At 45.7% G+C, this 19,067-nt stretch overlaps 1 protein-coding gene across 1 annotated transcript; it reads right to left on the reverse strand.

Moving 5' to 3' along the window:
• Window positions 1-5,449: 5,449 nt before the first annotated feature.
• Window positions 5,450-17,995, reverse strand: CCNA2 (cyclin A2). The gene is made up of 8 exons (XM_040420497.1): window positions 17,576-17,995; window positions 15,990-16,242; window positions 13,805-13,911; window positions 9,240-9,463; window positions 8,961-9,165; window positions 8,655-8,768; window positions 8,393-8,526; window positions 5,450-5,786 (listed from the first exon to the last, which is right to left on the reverse strand). Exons 1-8 carry the CDS (start codon window positions 17,732-17,734, stop codon window positions 5,732-5,734), a joined length of 1,251 nt encoding a protein of 416 aa, XP_040276431.1. The 5' UTR covers window positions 17,735-17,995; the 3' UTR covers window positions 5,450-5,731.
• Window positions 17,996-19,067: the final 1,072 nt, after the last annotated feature.

A 19,067-nucleotide genomic window follows, 5' to 3' on the forward strand; every position in this document is an offset into this window, starting at 1 on the left:
TTTTATAAACGGTCTGCCTTCCTTTCCATGGTGGTCCCTTAACTGACAGGAGTCCTCGAATCGTAGCAAGGTTTTCTTATTAACTTTGGCCACCTGGACATCAATTCTGGGGACTGTGTCAAAAATCTTAGAGTCTGACGGGTCAAATACAAGGCGGTTCCTGAATTCCTTGGAAATCCCTAGTTTCTTTTCTGGATGGGCCCATTCATCCATCTCCTTAATGTTTTCATTTATGGGGAATATATGGGAGCGTCTGACCTTCAATCCCCCCAAACATCTCTTCCTGAACTGTATGGGGTCGCTGGATGTCCTCCACCCCCATTGTATCCCTGACAGCCTTTAAAGGTCACTCATCTCGCTAGGAGCGAAGAAGAATTTTTTAGAGTCCTCAACGATCTCGCCCTCAGAAAAGGGGTACTAGTCGTCCTCTTTTTTGGAGGATGAGGCATCGCCCTCCAAATCCTCAGAGTCTGAGAAGGAAATGTCCGCCATTCTGGGCCGTTTGGGTTGGCGAGCCCCCAGGGTATCTTCACGGAGGGAGGCCAGAGAAGATTTAACTTCCTCCTGAATCATAGATCTAAACTCCTGCATAATTGAGGGTTGTTCTTCTCTCACTAACTTGGCAATACAATCCTTGCAAAGTTTCTTAGCATAATCGGGAAGCCTGACGGAGCACTGGATGCATCTGGCAGTCTTCCTCGGATTTTTTTAAAGCAAGTTTGGCCTAAAGTGAGAGCAGCCCATCAATTTTGTGTTGATCTAGTATAGGTGCATAAACATTTAGATGCAGTATACTAGAAGCCCCCCGTGGGGGAGGGGGGCTCATACCAGTGGTTATCAGAACAGTATACTAAGGCTCCCTTCCCCACTGGCCTATCTGAGAGCTGCTGGCATGCCCAGGTGGGCTACTCACAGGGGCGCTGTGGAGCGGTCAGCTCCTTCTGCTGCGGCTCCTTCTCCTGGTCCGACATGTCCGGTGATGTGGAGAGCGATGCAGAGAGCGCAGCGGGAAAGTGCTTGTGAGCTCTTTTTGAAAAAGACGTCCACTCCCGGGTTTCGTCCAGCGGCCTGGAAATGACGTCAGACACGCGCGCGCCTGTGCAGAACGTCCTTCCGGTCAGCTACCTATACGGGGAGGTCAGCAACCCAGCGGCAGCTCAGGGCAGGCTTCCCACAACGGAGCGTGACCCTGGCAACTCCCTGTCAGCTTAGGAACTACGCCCGCCAGAGAGCAGGGGACACGGTACTGGGGGGAGGGGGGGAATCCCCAAGGGAGGCAATATTTACCGCCGATGCGGTCACCCAGGTAAAGAAGAAAAAAAAAAAAAAAAGGTCCACTTCACCTCCCTGAAAGCCAGAGAGGACTTCTCTGCCCTGGCCACTATAGGGGCAGGAACACAGGTTAAAGACCCCTCCCACCACCAATCTCTGTTCCTGCCCCTACAGAGGTCAGGGGTCAATCTCTGGGCCGTCATGGCGGTGAAGTGGAAAGATTTATATGGGTGTTTTTTATGCTGCACCATGGAGGAAGATGGGTCAGTATAAATAAATATATATATATACACACACACACACTGCTCAAAAAAATAAAGGGAACACAAAAATAACACATCCTAGATCTGAGTTAATTAAATATTCTTCTGAAATACTTTGTTCTTTACATAGTTAAATGTGCTGACAACAAAATCACACAAAAATTAAAAAATGGAAATCAAATTTTTCAACCCATGGAGGTCTGGAGTTGGAGTCACACTCAAAATTTAAGTGGAAAAACACACTACAGGCTGATCCAACTTTGATGTAATGTCCTTAAAACAAGTCAAAATGAGGCTCAGTAGTGTGTGTGGCCTCCACGTGCCTGTATGACCTCCCTACAACGCCTGTGCATGTTCCTGATGAGGTGGCAGACTGTCTCCTGAGGGATCTCCTCCCAGACCTGGACTAAAGCATCTGCCAACTCCTGGACAGTCTGTGGTGCAACATGACGTTGGTGGATAGAGCGAGACATGATGTCCCAGATGTGCTCAATTGGATTCAGGTCTGGGGAATGGGCAGGCCAGTCCATAGCATCAATGCCTTCATCTTGCAGGAACTGCTGACACACTCCAGCCACATGAGGTCTAGCATTGTCTTGCATTAGGAGGAACCCAGGGCCAACCGCATCAGCATATGGTCTTACAAGGGGTCTGAGGATCTCATCTCGCTACCTCTGGCGAGCACATGGAGGGCTGTGCAGCCCTCCAAAGAAATGCCACCTCACACCATTACTGACCCAATGCCAAACCGGTCATGCTGGAAAATCTTGCAGGCAGCAGAACGTTCTCCATGGCGTCTCAAGACTGTCTCACATGCTCACTGCGACCCTGCTTTCATCTGTGAAGAGCACAGGGCGCCAGTGGCGAATTTGCCAATCTTGGTGTTCTCTGGCAAATGCCAAATGTCCTGCACGGTGTTGGGCTGTAAGCACAACCCCCACCTGTGGACATCGGGCCCTCATATCACCCTCATGGAGTCTGTTTCTGACCGTTTGAGCAGACATGCACATTTGTGGCCTGCTGGAGGTCATTTTGCAGGGCTCTGGCAGTGCTCCTCCTTGCACAAAGGCGGAGGTAGCGGTCCTGCTGCTGGGTTGTTTCCCTCCTACGGCCTCCTCCACGTCTCCTGATGTACTGGCCTGTCTCCTGGTAGTGCCTCCATGCTCTGGACACTACGCTGACAGACACAGCAAACCTTCTTGCCACAGCTCGCATTGATGTGCCATCCTGGATAAGCTGCACTACCTGAGCCACTTGTGTGGGTTGTAGACTCCGTCTCATGCTACCACTAGAGTGAAAGCACCGCCAGCATTCAAAAGTGACCAAAACATCAGCCAGGAAGCATAGGAACTGAGAAGTGGTCATCACCTGCAGAACCACTCCTTTATTGGGGGTGGCTTGCTAATTGCCTGTAATTTCCACCTGTTGTCTATCCCATTTGCACAACAGCATGTGAAAATGATTGTCACTCAGTGTTGCTTCCTAAGTGGACAGTTTGATTTCACAGAAGTATGATTGACTTGGAGTTACATTGTGTTGTTTGTGTTTTTTTGATATATATATATATATATATATATATATATATATATATATTTTAGGGGTGCACCAAAATTCCGGCAGCTGAAAATATCGGCCGAAAATGCACCTAATCCACTTCGGCCGATATTGTTACATATCGGCCGAAAATATGGGGTGTGGGATTTGTCACCCACCATCTGCGGGCGGGCGGTTTACTTTGTCACTGCATCTTTATTTTACCTTACAATCGTGAGGCTCCAGTAACTAACAACTCTGCAGGCAGAGCGGAGGACGGCGTAACGTCACTTACTCACGTGACGCGCCTGCTCCGCCTCCTTCATTCATAAAGTGGGCAGAGCAGGTGCGTCACGTGAGTAAGTGACGTTACGCCGCCCTGCCTGCAGAGTTGTTACTGGAGCGTCACGATTGTAAGGTAAAATAAAGATGCAGTGAGTGATGCAGTGAGCAGCAGGGCCAGGGCTGTTATGGGGAAAGGAATCTGTGCACTGTTATGCCCATAACAGCGCCACCCACAGATCCCCCTCCCCATAACAGCGCCACCCACAGATCCCCCTCCCCATAACAGCGCCACCCACAGATCCCCCTCCCCATAACAGCGCCACCCACAGATCCCCCTCCCCATAACAGCGCCACCCACAGATCCCCCTCCCCATAACAGCGCCACCCACAGATCCCCCTCCCCATAACAGCGCCACCCACAGATCCCCCTCCCCATAACAGCGCCACCCACAGATCCCCCTCCCCATAACAGCGCCACCCACAGATCCCCCTCCCCATAACAGCGCCACCCACAGATCCCCCTCCCCATAACAGCGCCACCCACAGATCCCCCTCCCCATAACAGCGCCACCCACAGATCCCCCTCCCCATAACAGCGCCACCCACAGATCCCCCTCCCCATAACAGCGCCACCCACAGATCCGCCTCCCCATAACAGCGCCACCCACAGATCCCCCTCCCCATAACAGCGCCACCCACAGATCCCCCTCCCCATAACAGCGCCACCCACAGATCCCCCTCCCCATAACAGCGCCACCCACAGATCCCCCTCCCCATAACAGCGCCACCCACAGATGAATTTCATTCATGAAAATTAATAAAATCATAAAAAAAAAAAAAAAGTATTTTAAAAGTATTTGGGCAAAAAGGCAGTTTCGGTTTTCAGTCAAGGGCATCCTGAATTTTCGGACCAGAATTTTCATTTCGGTGCACCCCTAATTATATATATATTAGAGGGTATAAAGTGTATGGAACCTGAACAAGGGTGAGGGAAGGACTGATGTGGAGAGACGGGACAGAGGGTGGAAGGTGTGGGTGAATTTGAAAGTAGACAGCCATAGTGATAAGAGCAGCCAGAGCCTGAGTGAAACACTAGCGTAGCATACCTGTGCTGTGTGTAACTTTGTTTGAGTAGTACACATAGTATCTCCGTCTCCTGCCCTGTCTAACTGCCATGATTAACTGCCAAGTGCTTAGGCAAAAATGGCAGAGATGGTGCTTTTGGCTCGTGCTGACCCCTGCGAGCGCTTCCCCTTAAATGGTCTATATTTATAGGAAGTGCGATCAGAGAATTAGGGGTAATTTAGAAACACATTAGAGCCTAGCAATATACATAAAAGCGCAGCAAACAACCAAATGATAAATGTATGACAAGTTAGACAAAATTAAATACCACCTACACCTGCTGTCATCCAACTCAGTGCAGATACAATGATCTCAAAGTGAAGGATGAAGTAACCCAGGAACCATTCATTCTAAATTCAGAGGTGAATAGCTGTATCTCAAACCTAGAAAGTTGCAGGTACACAACATCTACATTAAATCACAACATTTTTAAAACTTGATATTTCAGAAACTTTGTTGGGGTCCTTGTGCTAAAACCCCCACTGACCTCTAGAATAAAGTGGAGAGAAGAGTGTATATTGTACCCTCTCCTCGATGCACAAGATGGGCCTCACAGAAGTCTATGGGTCCCATCCCTATTCAGTCCTCAGCAGCCAGGCGAGAGCACAGTATGCCTGCCCTTCTCCCAGCAGTCAGACCTCCACTGATCAAAACACTTGATTAGATATCAAGTTTTTGAAACGTTAGTGATGCTTTACGCTTTGTCCAGACATCAGTAACCTTTGGCACTCCAACTGTGAAACTACAACTTGTAAACATGTTATTCTAACTCCCATAGAGGTCTGGGAGTTGTAGTTTCTGAACAGCTAGAGTGCCGGAGGATGCTGATCCCCGTTACAGTCTATGCTGCACTATATAGGCAAATGTTGGAGGGCTTCTTTAAAGTCACTAAACTGCAAGTTGTTTTGAGCCATACTACAGCATTTCATTCAGATGGTCCCAACATTAAAAAGCCACACTTGTGCTGCAGTTTAAACATTTATTGTCAATAACAGCGATAATATAGTTAACAAATATGCCAACTGCTTTGTTAATGCAAACTGCACACAGCATTATAAAAGCATAGCTAAGTGATCTAAAAACAAGATTAAGTACATAAATTTACAAAAACTTAAAACCAATAAAAATCTAAAACTCTGTATCATAATTCTGCCATAGAGATCAGTAGGGATACCCAGTAGCAATACAAAAAGGATAGAAAAACTGTACATCATGTGCTTTGTAAATATACATTAAAAGTCCGTCTGGTAAGGTTATGAGAATATAGACAATGACTCTGGAGGTTCAATAGTAGATACAGCATGATACCTGTGGATGAAGAGGGGGAGACAAATTAACTGAAGAAGTTCTGGTCAACATGTCAATGCAGCACAAAGTACCAGCAAGTCCCCAGGCCCTGTGAACTGCTGATTGATGCGGGGAATTTTCTAAAAACCAGTTGACAGCAGGGAATTTGACTAATCATACATTTCCCTCCCTACAGTAAACCTGTACTGTTAATGCAATAGAGAAGCCCAACAGCATTCTGCTGTACCTGAAAGGAGGGCTCCTGAGCTCCACATTCCTAATGGGACACGAGTGGTTCCTTCAGCACACACTGGCTGGTCAAATGCTGGTGGTTTTTTAGCCTTACATTTGACACCCTTCAAACTTATTATAAATAAGTTCCATAGTAGAGTATATTAACATATTTAAAAAGGTGGTTGTCCAGGCTTTTAATATTGATGACCAATATCAGAGCGGTAGGGATATGACAACCCCGCTGATCAGCTGTATGAGTACATGGGAAACACCATGTGCCGTCTCTTGCTGCCTCCATGTCCAAGCAGCAGCCAATAGGAAAACAGTATTTCTGTATTGCTGCTTAGACAGAGGCAGCACGTGTGCGCCATCTCCTCATACAGCTGATCGGCAGGGGTGCTGGACTCACGCTGATCTGATATTGACTTATCCTGAGGCTAGGTCATAAATATTAAGACCCCAGACAACTTTTTGCAGACCTCTGACCATCTTTGCTTGAGACTCTGCCTCTCAAACACACTTTTCATAACCAGTCATGTGACTTAGTTGCAAATGGCTCCTCCAGCTATTTATTAGTACCAGTTATCCCAGCCTTTTGTTGCCCTCCTCCCAACTTTTGAGATGTGGTGCTGCCAAATTCATTTTCATGAAAAGGTAAAATGTCTCACTTTCAATATCTGATGTGTGTTCTATGATCTACTGTGAATATGGGTCTATGGCACTTGCATAGCATTCTGTTTATTAACATGTTACATGATCCATTCACAATATAATGTAGTTCTGGTGGTATATGTTCACTAAAGTAATAAATTCTCAGCCTGATAGAACGTTAAATAGGAAAATAATAAACTCTTTATTAAACTCAATAGAAGGGGGTTTAGATAAAATCAGGCATATAGGGAATCAGAAGTGCAGAGAGGGATCAGGTAATAGACCATCCGACATTCTGAAGGCCTGACTGAACCTGTGGGTCGGGCTGTCGCTCAGTATTGGAGCACACTGATCAGCGTGTAGTCTGTACCCACTAGGTATTAATAGCACCACTCTATGCAGGGACTAAGTACTGAACTAATCCACTTGCCAACTTGAATTGCTCATGTGTTTGAGCCATACAGTGGCTAGTCAGTACAGTTAGGACTACTATGCTCGGTTCTGGTGCACCAGAGTAGCGCTACCCTGATAAGTGAGTGATATATATAATGCTTCAATGCGCTCAGAATAGAGGGAGCCAGTGCAAATGGACTATCACTTATTAAGGCTGCCCCATTCATGGAGCGGTGCAAGACACAAGAACTCGCTCTACGCGTTTCTACATGACTTATGTCATGCGTCATCAGGAGCGAACAAGATTCATAATAGTGTCAGATTAGATGAAGCTACTGCACTGTGGCGTGCAAACACCGGCGCCGTGATCGGCCATACACACGCCGGATATAAATTATCTAACACCCGCCCCCAGAGGGTGTGTGCCGGCGTCGGTCACCAATCAGGGATGGAGGAGCGTCCTCTGACACACTCCCTGACGTGACCGTCGCACACTACAGCATGATACACTCAAGGGGAGGAGCACCAATCTGCTCAATAGTATAGGGGACAATTATAATGCGTAAGTAAGTTCAAGTCACATCGCTATGAAAAGCTGGGCAGGATATAAAAAAAAAAAAGGGGGCCAGTATAGGAGAACTGACAATTAAATGCATCAGATACAACTACAGGCAGCCATACATTAAAAGGGGAAGACAACTGGGGTGGTATATACATTCCACCCTATGTAAATTGCAGAATGATTGCATATTCAAGGACACTCTCCATTTGTCATGACCAGAGCATCTGAACATAAAGTGATGGACCAAATCTACTGTCCCATAATCACCTAAATAAAGCAGGAGAATGATACTGCCTCATTTAATCCTTTAGGGTATACAGTGTCCAACTTGAATAGCCATTCGGTTTCTTTGTGGAGCAACGGCACATCAATGTCCCCTCCGCAAATGGATGCCACAATATGTTCAATCCCTTGGTCCAAACCCCCTTCTATTGAGTTAGAGTTTATCATTTTCCTATTTAACGTTCTATCAGGCTGAGAATTTATATTTTACATGATCCTCCAACTGGGGCTGTAGATCAGAGAAGTCCCTTGCAGGCTTCCAGACCTCAGAGTCCCCAGGTCAGACTAGCCTAGCTGTTTATAGGTTACCATTACAGGTTCTAATGTTAAACATTTTACTTTTAGGGTTTGTCAGTTCCTATTAAACTGGTTTTTGTGCAGTTTTTAATACATCAAACCAAGTTTAATTTCACACAGCAGCAAAGACTTTAGGAAGTATGTACTCAATGTCATGGGACTACACTGGAACTCAAATAGTGATCGATGAAATTGATGTGTCACTCACTTTGCGCTCTTGTATTTCTCACGGACAGCCTGTTGTTGGTGGGATGCTGCAGAGAGGTAGGTTTGATGGAGATCCAATATACAAGGTTTAAGACTTTCCAATGTGTATCCTGTGAATTTGGCCAATGACTGTGGCTGCAAATGTAAGATGAAAGGACAATGCCTTAGTTGTTCCACAACCAGTATATGCTTTTCAGCTACACAATGGATAAAGAGACTACAATCTATATTTCTGCAAGTGGAAGTTCAGGGGGGACACTTACCCAGGTCTCCTCATTAATTATATGGTTGGCAATGATGAAAGCTGATGCAGCAGTGATTGAGGGTAGGTATCTAAGAAAAGGGTCTGAATCAATCAGACTGAGCTCTCCCAAATACTGTAAGTAGAGAAGGTGAATATCAGTTTATTAGGAACTGTTCAACAACTAGTCATGGAGACATCCAACAGAATTAAATCTTACAGCTAAACAGCCACTCGACAGTCAAGCAAGTAGGTTTAGCAAGAGGTCAGGCCCACATGTAGTGCCCATACAAGTTTCTAGATAAGTTACAAAGTCATTAACACCCACCAAACACAAGCTTTCCATCTTTGAAGACACTGGGTGGTGCCTGAAGTACTGATTGAGGTATTGGAGGATGGTTGGAGCAGCAAGGTCAAAAGACAGAACTTTTAGCACCAGATGTTCCATTTTGAGGACTTGTTTCTTGTTGTAAGTGTCATCAGTTATATATACAAATTCTGCCACTTCTGGTGGGTAGATCTCCTCAAACTTCCTGTATGAATAAAGATATGTTAGAACAGTTCTTACTGCTGTGTATGACAGTTTACAACTTCTCAGAGAACTTACGAGGCCAGAAGCATAGCAGCAGTGCCAACAAGTTGAAGCTTTCCTCTCAGAACAGACATTGAAGACAGGAATCGGTCAATGTAGTTTACAGCCAGGTACAGGGTTTCCGTCTGCAACTTGTACTCTTCGCCAACTTCAACTAGCCAGTCAACAAGGATGGCACGCATGTTATTCGTTATGTCAGGTTGTTTCTGCATATAGCCTGATTTTGGCTTACACTTTATCTGCAGGAAGAGAATTTAAGATGCTTAGTTGCCGAGTGTCAGGGGTCTTTAAATCTCCATTAAAGAAAATACAGCAAGTCAACCTGTATGATCAAACCTTAAAGCAACTTCTTGGGTACACAATATCTATTGAGCTCATGGCAGTTGCTTGTGTAGGTTTGTAGTACAGATTCTCACAAAGGTTGTGACTTATACACTCTAAAACCAGGGAGTCCAGCACTACAATTCCAAGTACAAATCTGTCACTTTACTGTACACAAGTCTCCAAGGCAGAATCCATGCCAGCTGCTTACATGCAGACCAGTGTCCCTAGTCATTCATAACTAAGCCAGCTGAACAGTTTATATACATTGATCTCTATTCAATAAAGTGATAGATTATATTTGGCAGTGACTACATTGATGATCTCACAGGTTTATGTATTCTACTGGACGAGTCTCTGGTTGTCAGTGTGAGGGAACTGTTCTGCAGGGGAGTGATCGCATTTGCTTGTTTTATAATCTGACTGACATGCAACTACAAGCCCGTCTCATGCTTCTGGTTGTGTACATTCGGGTAGTAGTTTATATGTTAACTAATACAAACTATAATCATAGCTGGAACAGGGAAAGGGATTTGACTAGACGATCCTTGCTGCTGAAGCTCATGATCGGATTCTCCTAAGAACTCAGTTACATTCACTGCCTAACTGGGTGCATCAGTCATTATAATGGGCTCCTGCAGCAGCTACAAGCCGCTTATAAGGAAACTATTGAGCAGTGGTGGCGAACCTATGGCACGGGTGCCAGAGGCGGCACTCAGAGCCCTATCTGTGGGCACCTGTGCCCTGGAAAAAGTCTATGGTGTACCAATATGCCTTAGACTTTTCCTGCCATTCATCAGCATAGGGCGCACTATGAACAACACAGGCAGCCCACTAAATGTAGGCAGGCTATTATAGCTAAATGATAAAGTATGTGGAAGATATACTATACTGGACTGTAGTATTCAGGTTAAACTGCCGTGTTGGCACTTTGTGATAAATAAATGGGTTTGGGCACTCAGTCTATAAAAGGTTCGCCATCACTGCCATAGAGGAACACTTAAAGACCCGAGTGTGGTACAGTTAGAGGGTCTTTCAGATTAGCGATGTCCACGTCTGGGTACAGAACAGACAAGACCTGGACTGAACACTGACCAATTATAGTCAATGGGCCACTTACCTGTGACTTTTACACACACGGACCATTGGTCTGTGCAGAGTCCCAGCATGCACCATCTAGGTCAGATTTCTGAAAGATCTGCCCATTCAAGTGCATGATAAAAACAGACCGTGGTGAAAATGTATCATGAGGGCCGTTTCACACAATACATCATAATGACATGTGCTCCTGCAAGTCCAGAACGGAGGATCATGCTGACACACGAGCGCGATTCCGGCAATGGACTCGTGTGAAACAGCCCTTAGTCAGTTTTCCTTGGGACCTTTAACTCCTTCAGGACACAGCCATTTTTCACCTTCAAAGATGCAGCTTAATTTTGCATATCTGACGTGTAACTGTGGTAATAACGTTAAAACGCTTTTACTTATCCAGGCCATTCTGAGTGTTCGCGTCACATTGTACTTCATGACAGTAATTTGGAAAAATGTGCAAATTTCAATTTCTCTACTTTAGTAATACTAATACCTCCAAAAATAATTGCCTTACATTTCCCATATGTCTACTTCATGTTTGGATCATTTTGAGAATGACAGAAGGCTTAGAAGCAAATCTAACATTTAAGGAAATTTCCAAAACCCCATTTTTTTTCAGGACCAGTTCAGTTATGAAGTCACTTTGTTATGCTTACATATTAGAAACCACCCCATTTTAGAAATACACCCCTCAAGGTATTTAGGTGTCCCACAAGAATTAAGGAAAATGGAGATGAAATTTCAGAATTATTTTTGGCAGATTTTCCATTTTAATAAAAATTTCCAGTAACAAAGCAAGGGTTAACAGCCAAACAAAACTCAGTATTTATTGCCTTGATTCTGCAGTTTACGACCACATATGGGGAGTTTCTGAAAACTGCTGTATGAGCAAACGGCAGAAGGAAAGGAACGCCATATGGTTTTTGGAAGGCAGATTTCACTGGGATAATTTTAAGTTGCCATGTCACATTTAAAGACCCCCTGATGCACCCCTAGAGTAGAAATGCCAAAAAAATTAAAATTTTGTAAACTACGGGATAAGGTGGCAGTTTTGTTGCTACTATTTTAGGGTACTCTATATTACACTTTGTGAGGCAAGGTTTATTTTTTGTTATTTACAGTGTTTGACAGGTTAGATCATGTGGTATTTTTATAGAGCAGGTTGTTACAGACGTGACCATAGCAAATAAGACTTTTTTTGGTTGTTTGTTTCAGTTTTACATAAATTTTTGAAAAATGGTTTGAGTGTCCATATTCTGAAAGCCATAGTTTATTTTTTGGCTGACTGTTATGTATGACTGATTGGTACCATTTTAGGGTGCATATGACTGATTGCTTGGTATTACACTTTGTGATTTAATGTGACAAAAATATGGCTTTTTAGACAGTTTTTATTTTATTTTTTACAGTGTTCACCTGAGGGGTTAGGTCATGTGATTTTTAAAGAGACGGTCGATACCCAATGTCTACTTTTCTTAATTTCCCTATTTTTAATTTTTACTTTAGGAAAATGCTTTTTTTTTTACTTGAAACAAAAAAAAAAAAAAAAAAATGTACAAAAAAAAATTCCAAATTCACACTTTATATTTGTCCCACTGTGGGACTTTACGTTTTCAGGGTTTGATCCACGTTTCAATTCAGTACAATACATGTATTGTACCGAATTGAACTGTCAGCATCTTACACAGCAAGATGCTGACAGTTGCCTAGGAGACCCAGCCTGCCGGATCTCCTGGGCTTCTGTAGCTGGCAGGCTCCGATGCCTGTGTAAGGCATCGGGGCTGCCGTAGCAACCATCGACCCCTGCCAGCACAGCGCGGGAGGGACGATGGAATCAGAGGGAGCCCCCTCCCTCTGTAAACGCCACACGTGCTGCGGTCAGTGCTGACTGCGGCATGTGAAAGGATTAATCAGCCGGCATCACTGCATACAGTGATGCCCGCGGATGAAGCAGGGGCCCGGCTATCAGTAACAGCTGGGCCCGTGCTGTGGATTGGGCGGGTGCAGCTCCTGCGTTAAGGCACCATATTCGTACATTTACGTGAAAATGCGGAAAGGTGTTAGTTTCTCTCCAGATTTGACTGGGACCTTTTAAGTTACAGCCATCATGACTCACTTTGCCACCTACCACATACTGGAGTATGGAAAAAAAATAAAAAAATTTGCTCAAGGGACCCCAAAGTCACAAAACTCCTACCTTGTGATTTTTTTAAGACAATGCTGGAGTAAAGAGCTTGATAAATTGTGATATGAAATGATAATATGCAGGCACCAGCGTGCCTATGCACTCACTACCCCTCCAGGCAGTAGTAACAGTTCAGTACACATGTGCAGTAACATTCTGCAAGTGCTGACCCTGCAGGCAGGAGATGAGACCAGTGCACCCACGCATTGTGTCATTTATGGACTTGCTGATGTAGAAAGCTAAAGAAGGTGACAAGAACACGCCAAAGGGAGGAGCGGGGCTCCATGTAAAGTGGGAGTGCCTGGAGACCACAACTTAGGCTCTTTTCAACTAATTTGCAGATGGTTCAAAAGCTCTTTTTCTGGAGCTATGAAGATGAACAGAGGGACCGAGCGGTATGCTTGCGATTCTGTGATTGTCACCTACAGGGGGCCAGGAGATCTTATGCATTGCCATGTGGTGACAGACCTAGGTCGCTGGATAAACCAAGTTAAGTGTTCTTTATACATGAATGCATGGCCAACGATGCTACATGTACAAGTATCCTTACAGAACCTCTGCAGTCACAAAATGGTAAGAAAACATCTGTATTAACAGTTCTAGTGACACTGTAGCCTGCAGACAGGCACCTCCTTATAGCTTACCCATGTGTCTTCTCAGTACCTACACTCCTGGGATAAAGCCTAAAGTGAGGTCTACTTGTATGCAGTCCTGTCCCCAGCCACATCCAGTTCAATAACTGCTGCAACCAATCATCGGTGTCAGCAGTTATGCACTAGAATGGCAAGTCACACTGCACAGCAGTTACAGGACCAAGCCTTCCAGTCTGGCAGGAACAGCAGGGCTGCAGACCGGTGAAAGGGTTTTTATTAAAGGTCTTGTAGTATAGTGTACATCTGACAACCTGCGTAGTGAACTGTAATGTATGTTCATGTAAACAAGCCCCAGTGGGTGTAGAAGTGGCCAAAAAGCTGAAGATTACCTCCATTTCCCTAAGGTAAGTGTGAATCTCTTCCACGTAGTCTGGAACTTCTTTACTACTGACAGTCTTTTCCTCTTCATCCACAATTGACATATCCATCGGGGAATCTTAGACGAGAGCAGGTAAGGTTAGAGTGGGGACAACGTCTAACATCACATCTACTGGACATTAGCAAAGTTCTAAATAACCAATGGACAGTAGAGCCTTGAGTGGCATTGCCCAGCTCTAAATTGACTTTATAGTCAGCACACTTGTTCCCCCCTAGCCTTTATCATAACTGTCCAATTGTTACCTGTAAGGGCAACTAGTGTGAAAGTACCCCCACAGGGGACATTCTAGTGTTTGTTTTCCGGTACCGAGTTCCGTCACAGGAGCTAAACACCGGAAAAGAACTGATCAGTTTTATCCTAATGCATTCTGAATGGAGAGCAATCCGTTCAGTATGCATCAGGATGTCTTCAGTTCAGTCCCTTTTACATCTTTTGGACGGAGAAAATACTGCAGCATGCTGCGGTTCTCTCCGGCCAAAAATACTGAACACTTGCCGGAATGCTGGATCCGGCATTAATTTACATTAAAGTGTATTAAGTGTTGCGGAAAAAAACAGATCCGGCTTTCCGGTCAGCACATGCGCAGACCTTTAAAAATGCAAAAAAAAAAAATTTATAGTACGGGATCCTTTTTTCCAGATGACACCGGAGAGACAGATTTGGTATTTCAATGCATTTGTCAGGCAGATCTGCATCTGGATCTGTCTGACAAATGCCATCAGCTTGCGTCTGGATTGCAGGATCCGGCAGGCAGTTCTGGCGACGGAACTGCCTGCTGGAATACTCTGCTGAAAGTGTGTAAGTACCCTAAGGAAGTGTACAGTTGCTCTGTATATTCCACATATTTACATTACAATTACAGGACCCAGAATAGGAATCCCACCCCACAATTCAGCGCTGTATACCAAGAGGGTGCTCCATCTAATATCATGCCATAATCTTGTGGAATCCCCAATGGTCATAATGTTACATCAGGAACTTGTACCTGAACCCTTGAGCTCGGTGCAGGGAAAGACTGATAAGCTTAGCAAGCGTTTTTGCCCCTTTCAAGGAACATGGGGTGCTGACAGCAGGGACTTCCACTGATCAGTAAGTGAGGGCATATCCTAATACATCACACCTTAGTATCATGGGAAAAGGATCCAGCTGCTGGAACAGCTCACAGAGCAGCGGCAGCACTACAGACCTGAGGCTCCCTGCATGCTCCAAGCAGGACATGCCTTTAGCCAGAAGGGAACGGCCAACCAAGTCACCTCAGAAAGGAGCTTCAATACAGAACGTTAGCCTCCCTATAGCAGGGTAGCATTGATTTTGTGGACACCTTATTCTTGAGAGTTTAAGGGCATCTGTCAGCAGTTTTGTACCTATGAAACTAGCTGACCTGTTGTATGTGTGCTTGGCAGCTGAAGGCATCTGTGTTGGTTCCCTGTTCATATGTGGCTGCATTGCTGAGAAAAATCATATTTGAACATATGCAAATGATCCTCTAGGAGCAACAGGGGCGTTACCTTTACACCTAGAGGCTCCTCTCTCTGCAACTGCCACACCCTCTGTACTTTGACAGGACCAGGCAGTAAAAGTGTCATCACACCTGTCAAAGTGCATAGGGCGCAGCAGTTGCAGCAAACAGCCTCTAGGTGTAATGATCACACCCCCATTGCTCCTACAGGCTCACTTGCATATATTAAAATATCATTTTCCTCAGCAACAAGGCCGCATATGAAGACAGGACCAACACAGATGCCCTCAGCTGCTAAGTGCACATGTAACAGATCGGCCAGTGTCATAGGTACAAATCTGCTGACAGATGCCCTTAAAAACATGGGGCCTATTCCTTGCCGATATAAAACTTCACTAGCCTTTTCTATTCCAGCATCGGTTATTCTTTACTACAATCATTGAAAATGCTGGCAATGCATCAGAAGTACAAGCCACAAACTTCATTTTCATGGAGTGAATGTAGACTTGTCTCCGCAGGATCTGTGGCTATGCAGCTACCTTTGTCTATAGAGGTGCGATGTCCAGCACATGAGGGGTGCTGAACGTCTCATGAATGGGAAATTAAGCAGATTTTTCCTAGAGTTTGAGGCCTGCTTTACTCGTGCCATAGATTAGGATAAACTAGCTGAACTTACCAAAGCTGACATTCGTTGGCAGTGCTATAGCTGCCAGCGGCTGCCGCTGGCCAAGAGAAATGACTACCGAGTTCAGCTGTTTCAGGTGCTCATCATGCACAGGCTTCTTCGGGACAGCCTGCTTCTTGCGGTTTGCACAGTCCGGTTCATCAACATGAATGGCAAAGGAAGACTGTTTCCCAGCCGCCTTCCCTGCCGGGATTCTGCCGTAGTTCTCATCATTGAGGCCGAGGGGATTATGTGCGGCAAGGATCTGGAAGAGAAGATCATAGTTATATCAGTGCATCCCCCCATTTCAGGACAGTGACATGAGTAGAATACTAGATCTACAAGACCATGACTGATAGTCAGGAGTGAACTTGTGCCATGCATGGGAGGTCAGAAGACAAGCGCAAGAGGAAATACTGCACATTAGGCCTTCATGACTCAAATGTGAGTAGATTGCTATAGTTCAGGCGGGATGACACCTTATGGACGTCCCTGCAGACATGCTCCGCTTTTAGCACATTAGGGCACTATCACACTAGCGTTTTTTCTTTTCCGATATTGACTTCCGTCCTAGGGGCTCTATACCGGAAAAAATAAAAAACGTTTTATCCTAATGCATTCTGAATGGAGAGCAATCAGGATGCCTTCAGTTAAGACTATGGTTTGTGGACAGAAAATACAGCGCAATGCTGCGGTATTTTCTCAGTCCAAAATTCCGGAACACTTGCCGGAAGGCCAGATCCGGCATTAATGCATTTCAATGTAAAATAATGCCGGATCTGGCCCTAAGTGTCCCGGAAAAACTGATCCGGTTTTGAAAAAGATAAGTATACCAGATCCGTTTTGCCTTATGACAACCGGAGAGACGGATCCAGTATTGCAATACATTTGTGCGATAGATCCGCATCAGTCTACAGATGGTATCCGTTTGCATACAGATTTGCGATGGAACTGCCTGCCGGAATCCAGCGTCACTAGTGTGAAAGTACCCTAAGATTGTTAATCAAATCCTTAAGCGTTTGCATTCCAGAGTCACAGGAATGTATACCGGCAGGACAATATCAGGTCCAACACCCACCACCGACTAGGAGCCACTGAACTATATAGATAGAAATATGACAGTGGAAAGAAATCCAGTGCCCTCCATTACTTGCCTAGCAGCAACTACTACTCTCAGCATGCACTGAAGCCATGAGGCTCCTGTAGTGCCTCAGCAGATTACAGGCCTCAGCTTGTATAGACACATGTCCCATAGACCTGCACTGATCTCCAGCCCTCATGGCCCATCTCATCTGTGATGTCAGAACTGGAGAGCTACAGACAATAAATCCAGCAGATCACGTACAGCTAGAGGGGGCAGTGGGCAGCAGGAGAGAATGCCATGCGCGGAGGTGCTGCCCCCTTCCTGAGAGGTGGCGGAATAGGAAATATATTGATCACTATTGGCGGGATCGGGTCATACACAGATATAATAGAGATTTAACCCCATCCCGCCTGCAGCAGGAACAGATCGGCAGATGGCCGGGGGTAGTTAGTTATAATGGGGGTCACCGCCATCAGAGCCCACGGCCGCCCCCCACACACACAGCTCCACATACCGGTGCCTGCTGTTTGCCTCCTCTGCTCTGGGCCCGCTGCCCCCGGTTCTCCTGCAGCACCCCCAGCACGGTGCGGCCTGGCGGGGCATGCTGGCCGGTAAGCTGCTTCCTAGGCTGGACGTTCTCCTGGTTCTCATCCCGCAGCACGAAGTGCGACATCTTGCCCGCCGCTTCGGTAACTAATAGTCAAGCACCGGGAAGGACTATGGTGGGTGATCCAATGCACGACCCCCGTCCTCCTGCCCCGGGGACAAACAGAAAACTGCAGTGCACGGGGCTAACCAGGGTGCACAGCCCTATCACCGGTGCCTAAACGCGCTCGGTACCGCACCACTGCCTGTCAGTCCCCGGCCTATGCCCGCCACTATTGCTAAACCCACAATTCCCGTACGCTGCACATAGACACAGCTCTCAGTTCAAGTAGCCCGCGACTATTGAAATCTACCAATCAGAGCCTAGCGCGGGCACACGTCACTGCACGTACGGCGGCGTGGAGGGACAAAAAGCTGGAGGGAGAGACTGCAATCAGCTGTGTGTGACGTCACAGGCGCTCTTTCAGCTGCTGTCGGTGATACGTGTGCAGGGGGTGAACAGAAGCTCCCCATGTCTTTGTTCATGAGAAGGCTCCAGCTTGGTTGCCTATCCACACATGAAAAAATACTGAATATTAAACCATGTTTTTTCATTAAACTCACAGGCATAAACTATGACTCTACATCAGTTTTAGGGCTCATGCACAGGAAAGTATTTTCTTTCTTTTTTTTTTTTTTTGCAGACCGTATGCGGAACCATTCATTTCAATGGGTCCGCAAAAAAAACAGAAGCTACTCCATATACATTCCGTTTCCGTATGTCCGTTCCGCAAAAGAATAGAACATGTCCTATTATTGTCCGCATTACGGACAAGGATAGGACTGTTCTATTAGGGGCCGGCTGTTCCGTTCCACAAAATACGGAATTCACACAGATGTCATCTGTATTTTTTGCGGACTGCAAAACATACGGTCGTGTGCATGAGCCCTTAGGCTTTGTTCACATTTCTGTGTCCATTTGACGTCCATGGAAAATCAGTTTTTCACCCATGACGATGTCTGCGAAGGATCTGTGTTTGGTCCGTGTGTCATCTGTATTCCACAGACGCTGCTAGGCTACAAATTTCCAGAGCATTTTCTATCAGTGGTCAGTGTAAAACAGACCAAGCACAGATGCCGTCCGTCTTGTATCAGTGGTTTTTCACAGACCCATAGACTTTAATGGGCGATATTGGTCCGCATCACAGACCAAAGTAGTGCATGTGTCTCTTATTTTTCCACAGAAATCCACTGATGTGTGAACACGTTAAAATCAGTGGGTACACGTGCTGTCCGTACAAAATTCCGATAGCTCACATCCATGAAAAACGGAAAGTCAGTGAATCACGGATGTGTGCTGTCAGTGGCGTAGCTAGAAATGCCTGAGCCCCACAGCAAATTTTTGAATGGGGCCCCCCTCC

Source organism: Bufo bufo, chromosome 2, assembly GCF_905171765.1.
Source record: "Bufo bufo chromosome 2, aBufBuf1.1, whole genome shotgun sequence".
Classification (NCBI taxonomy): Eukaryota; Metazoa; Chordata; class Amphibia; order Anura; family Bufonidae; genus Bufo; species Bufo bufo.

Excerpts from the sequence above, each read along its gene's own strand:
- CCNA2 (XM_040420497.1), bottom strand. The coding sequence starts at position 17,734 with ATGTCGCACTTCGTGCTGCGGGATGAGAACCAGGAGAACGTCCAGCCT. Across the intron at positions 13,912-15,989 it reads GCCAACGAATGTCAGCTTTG|ATTCCCCGATGGATATGTCA; the intron begins GTAAGTTCAGCT and ends CTCTCGTCTAAG. Across the intron at positions 9,166-9,239 it reads GCTGCTATGCTTCTGGCCTC|GAAGTTTGAGGAGATCTACC; the intron begins GTAAGTTCTCTG and ends TTATTCATACAG.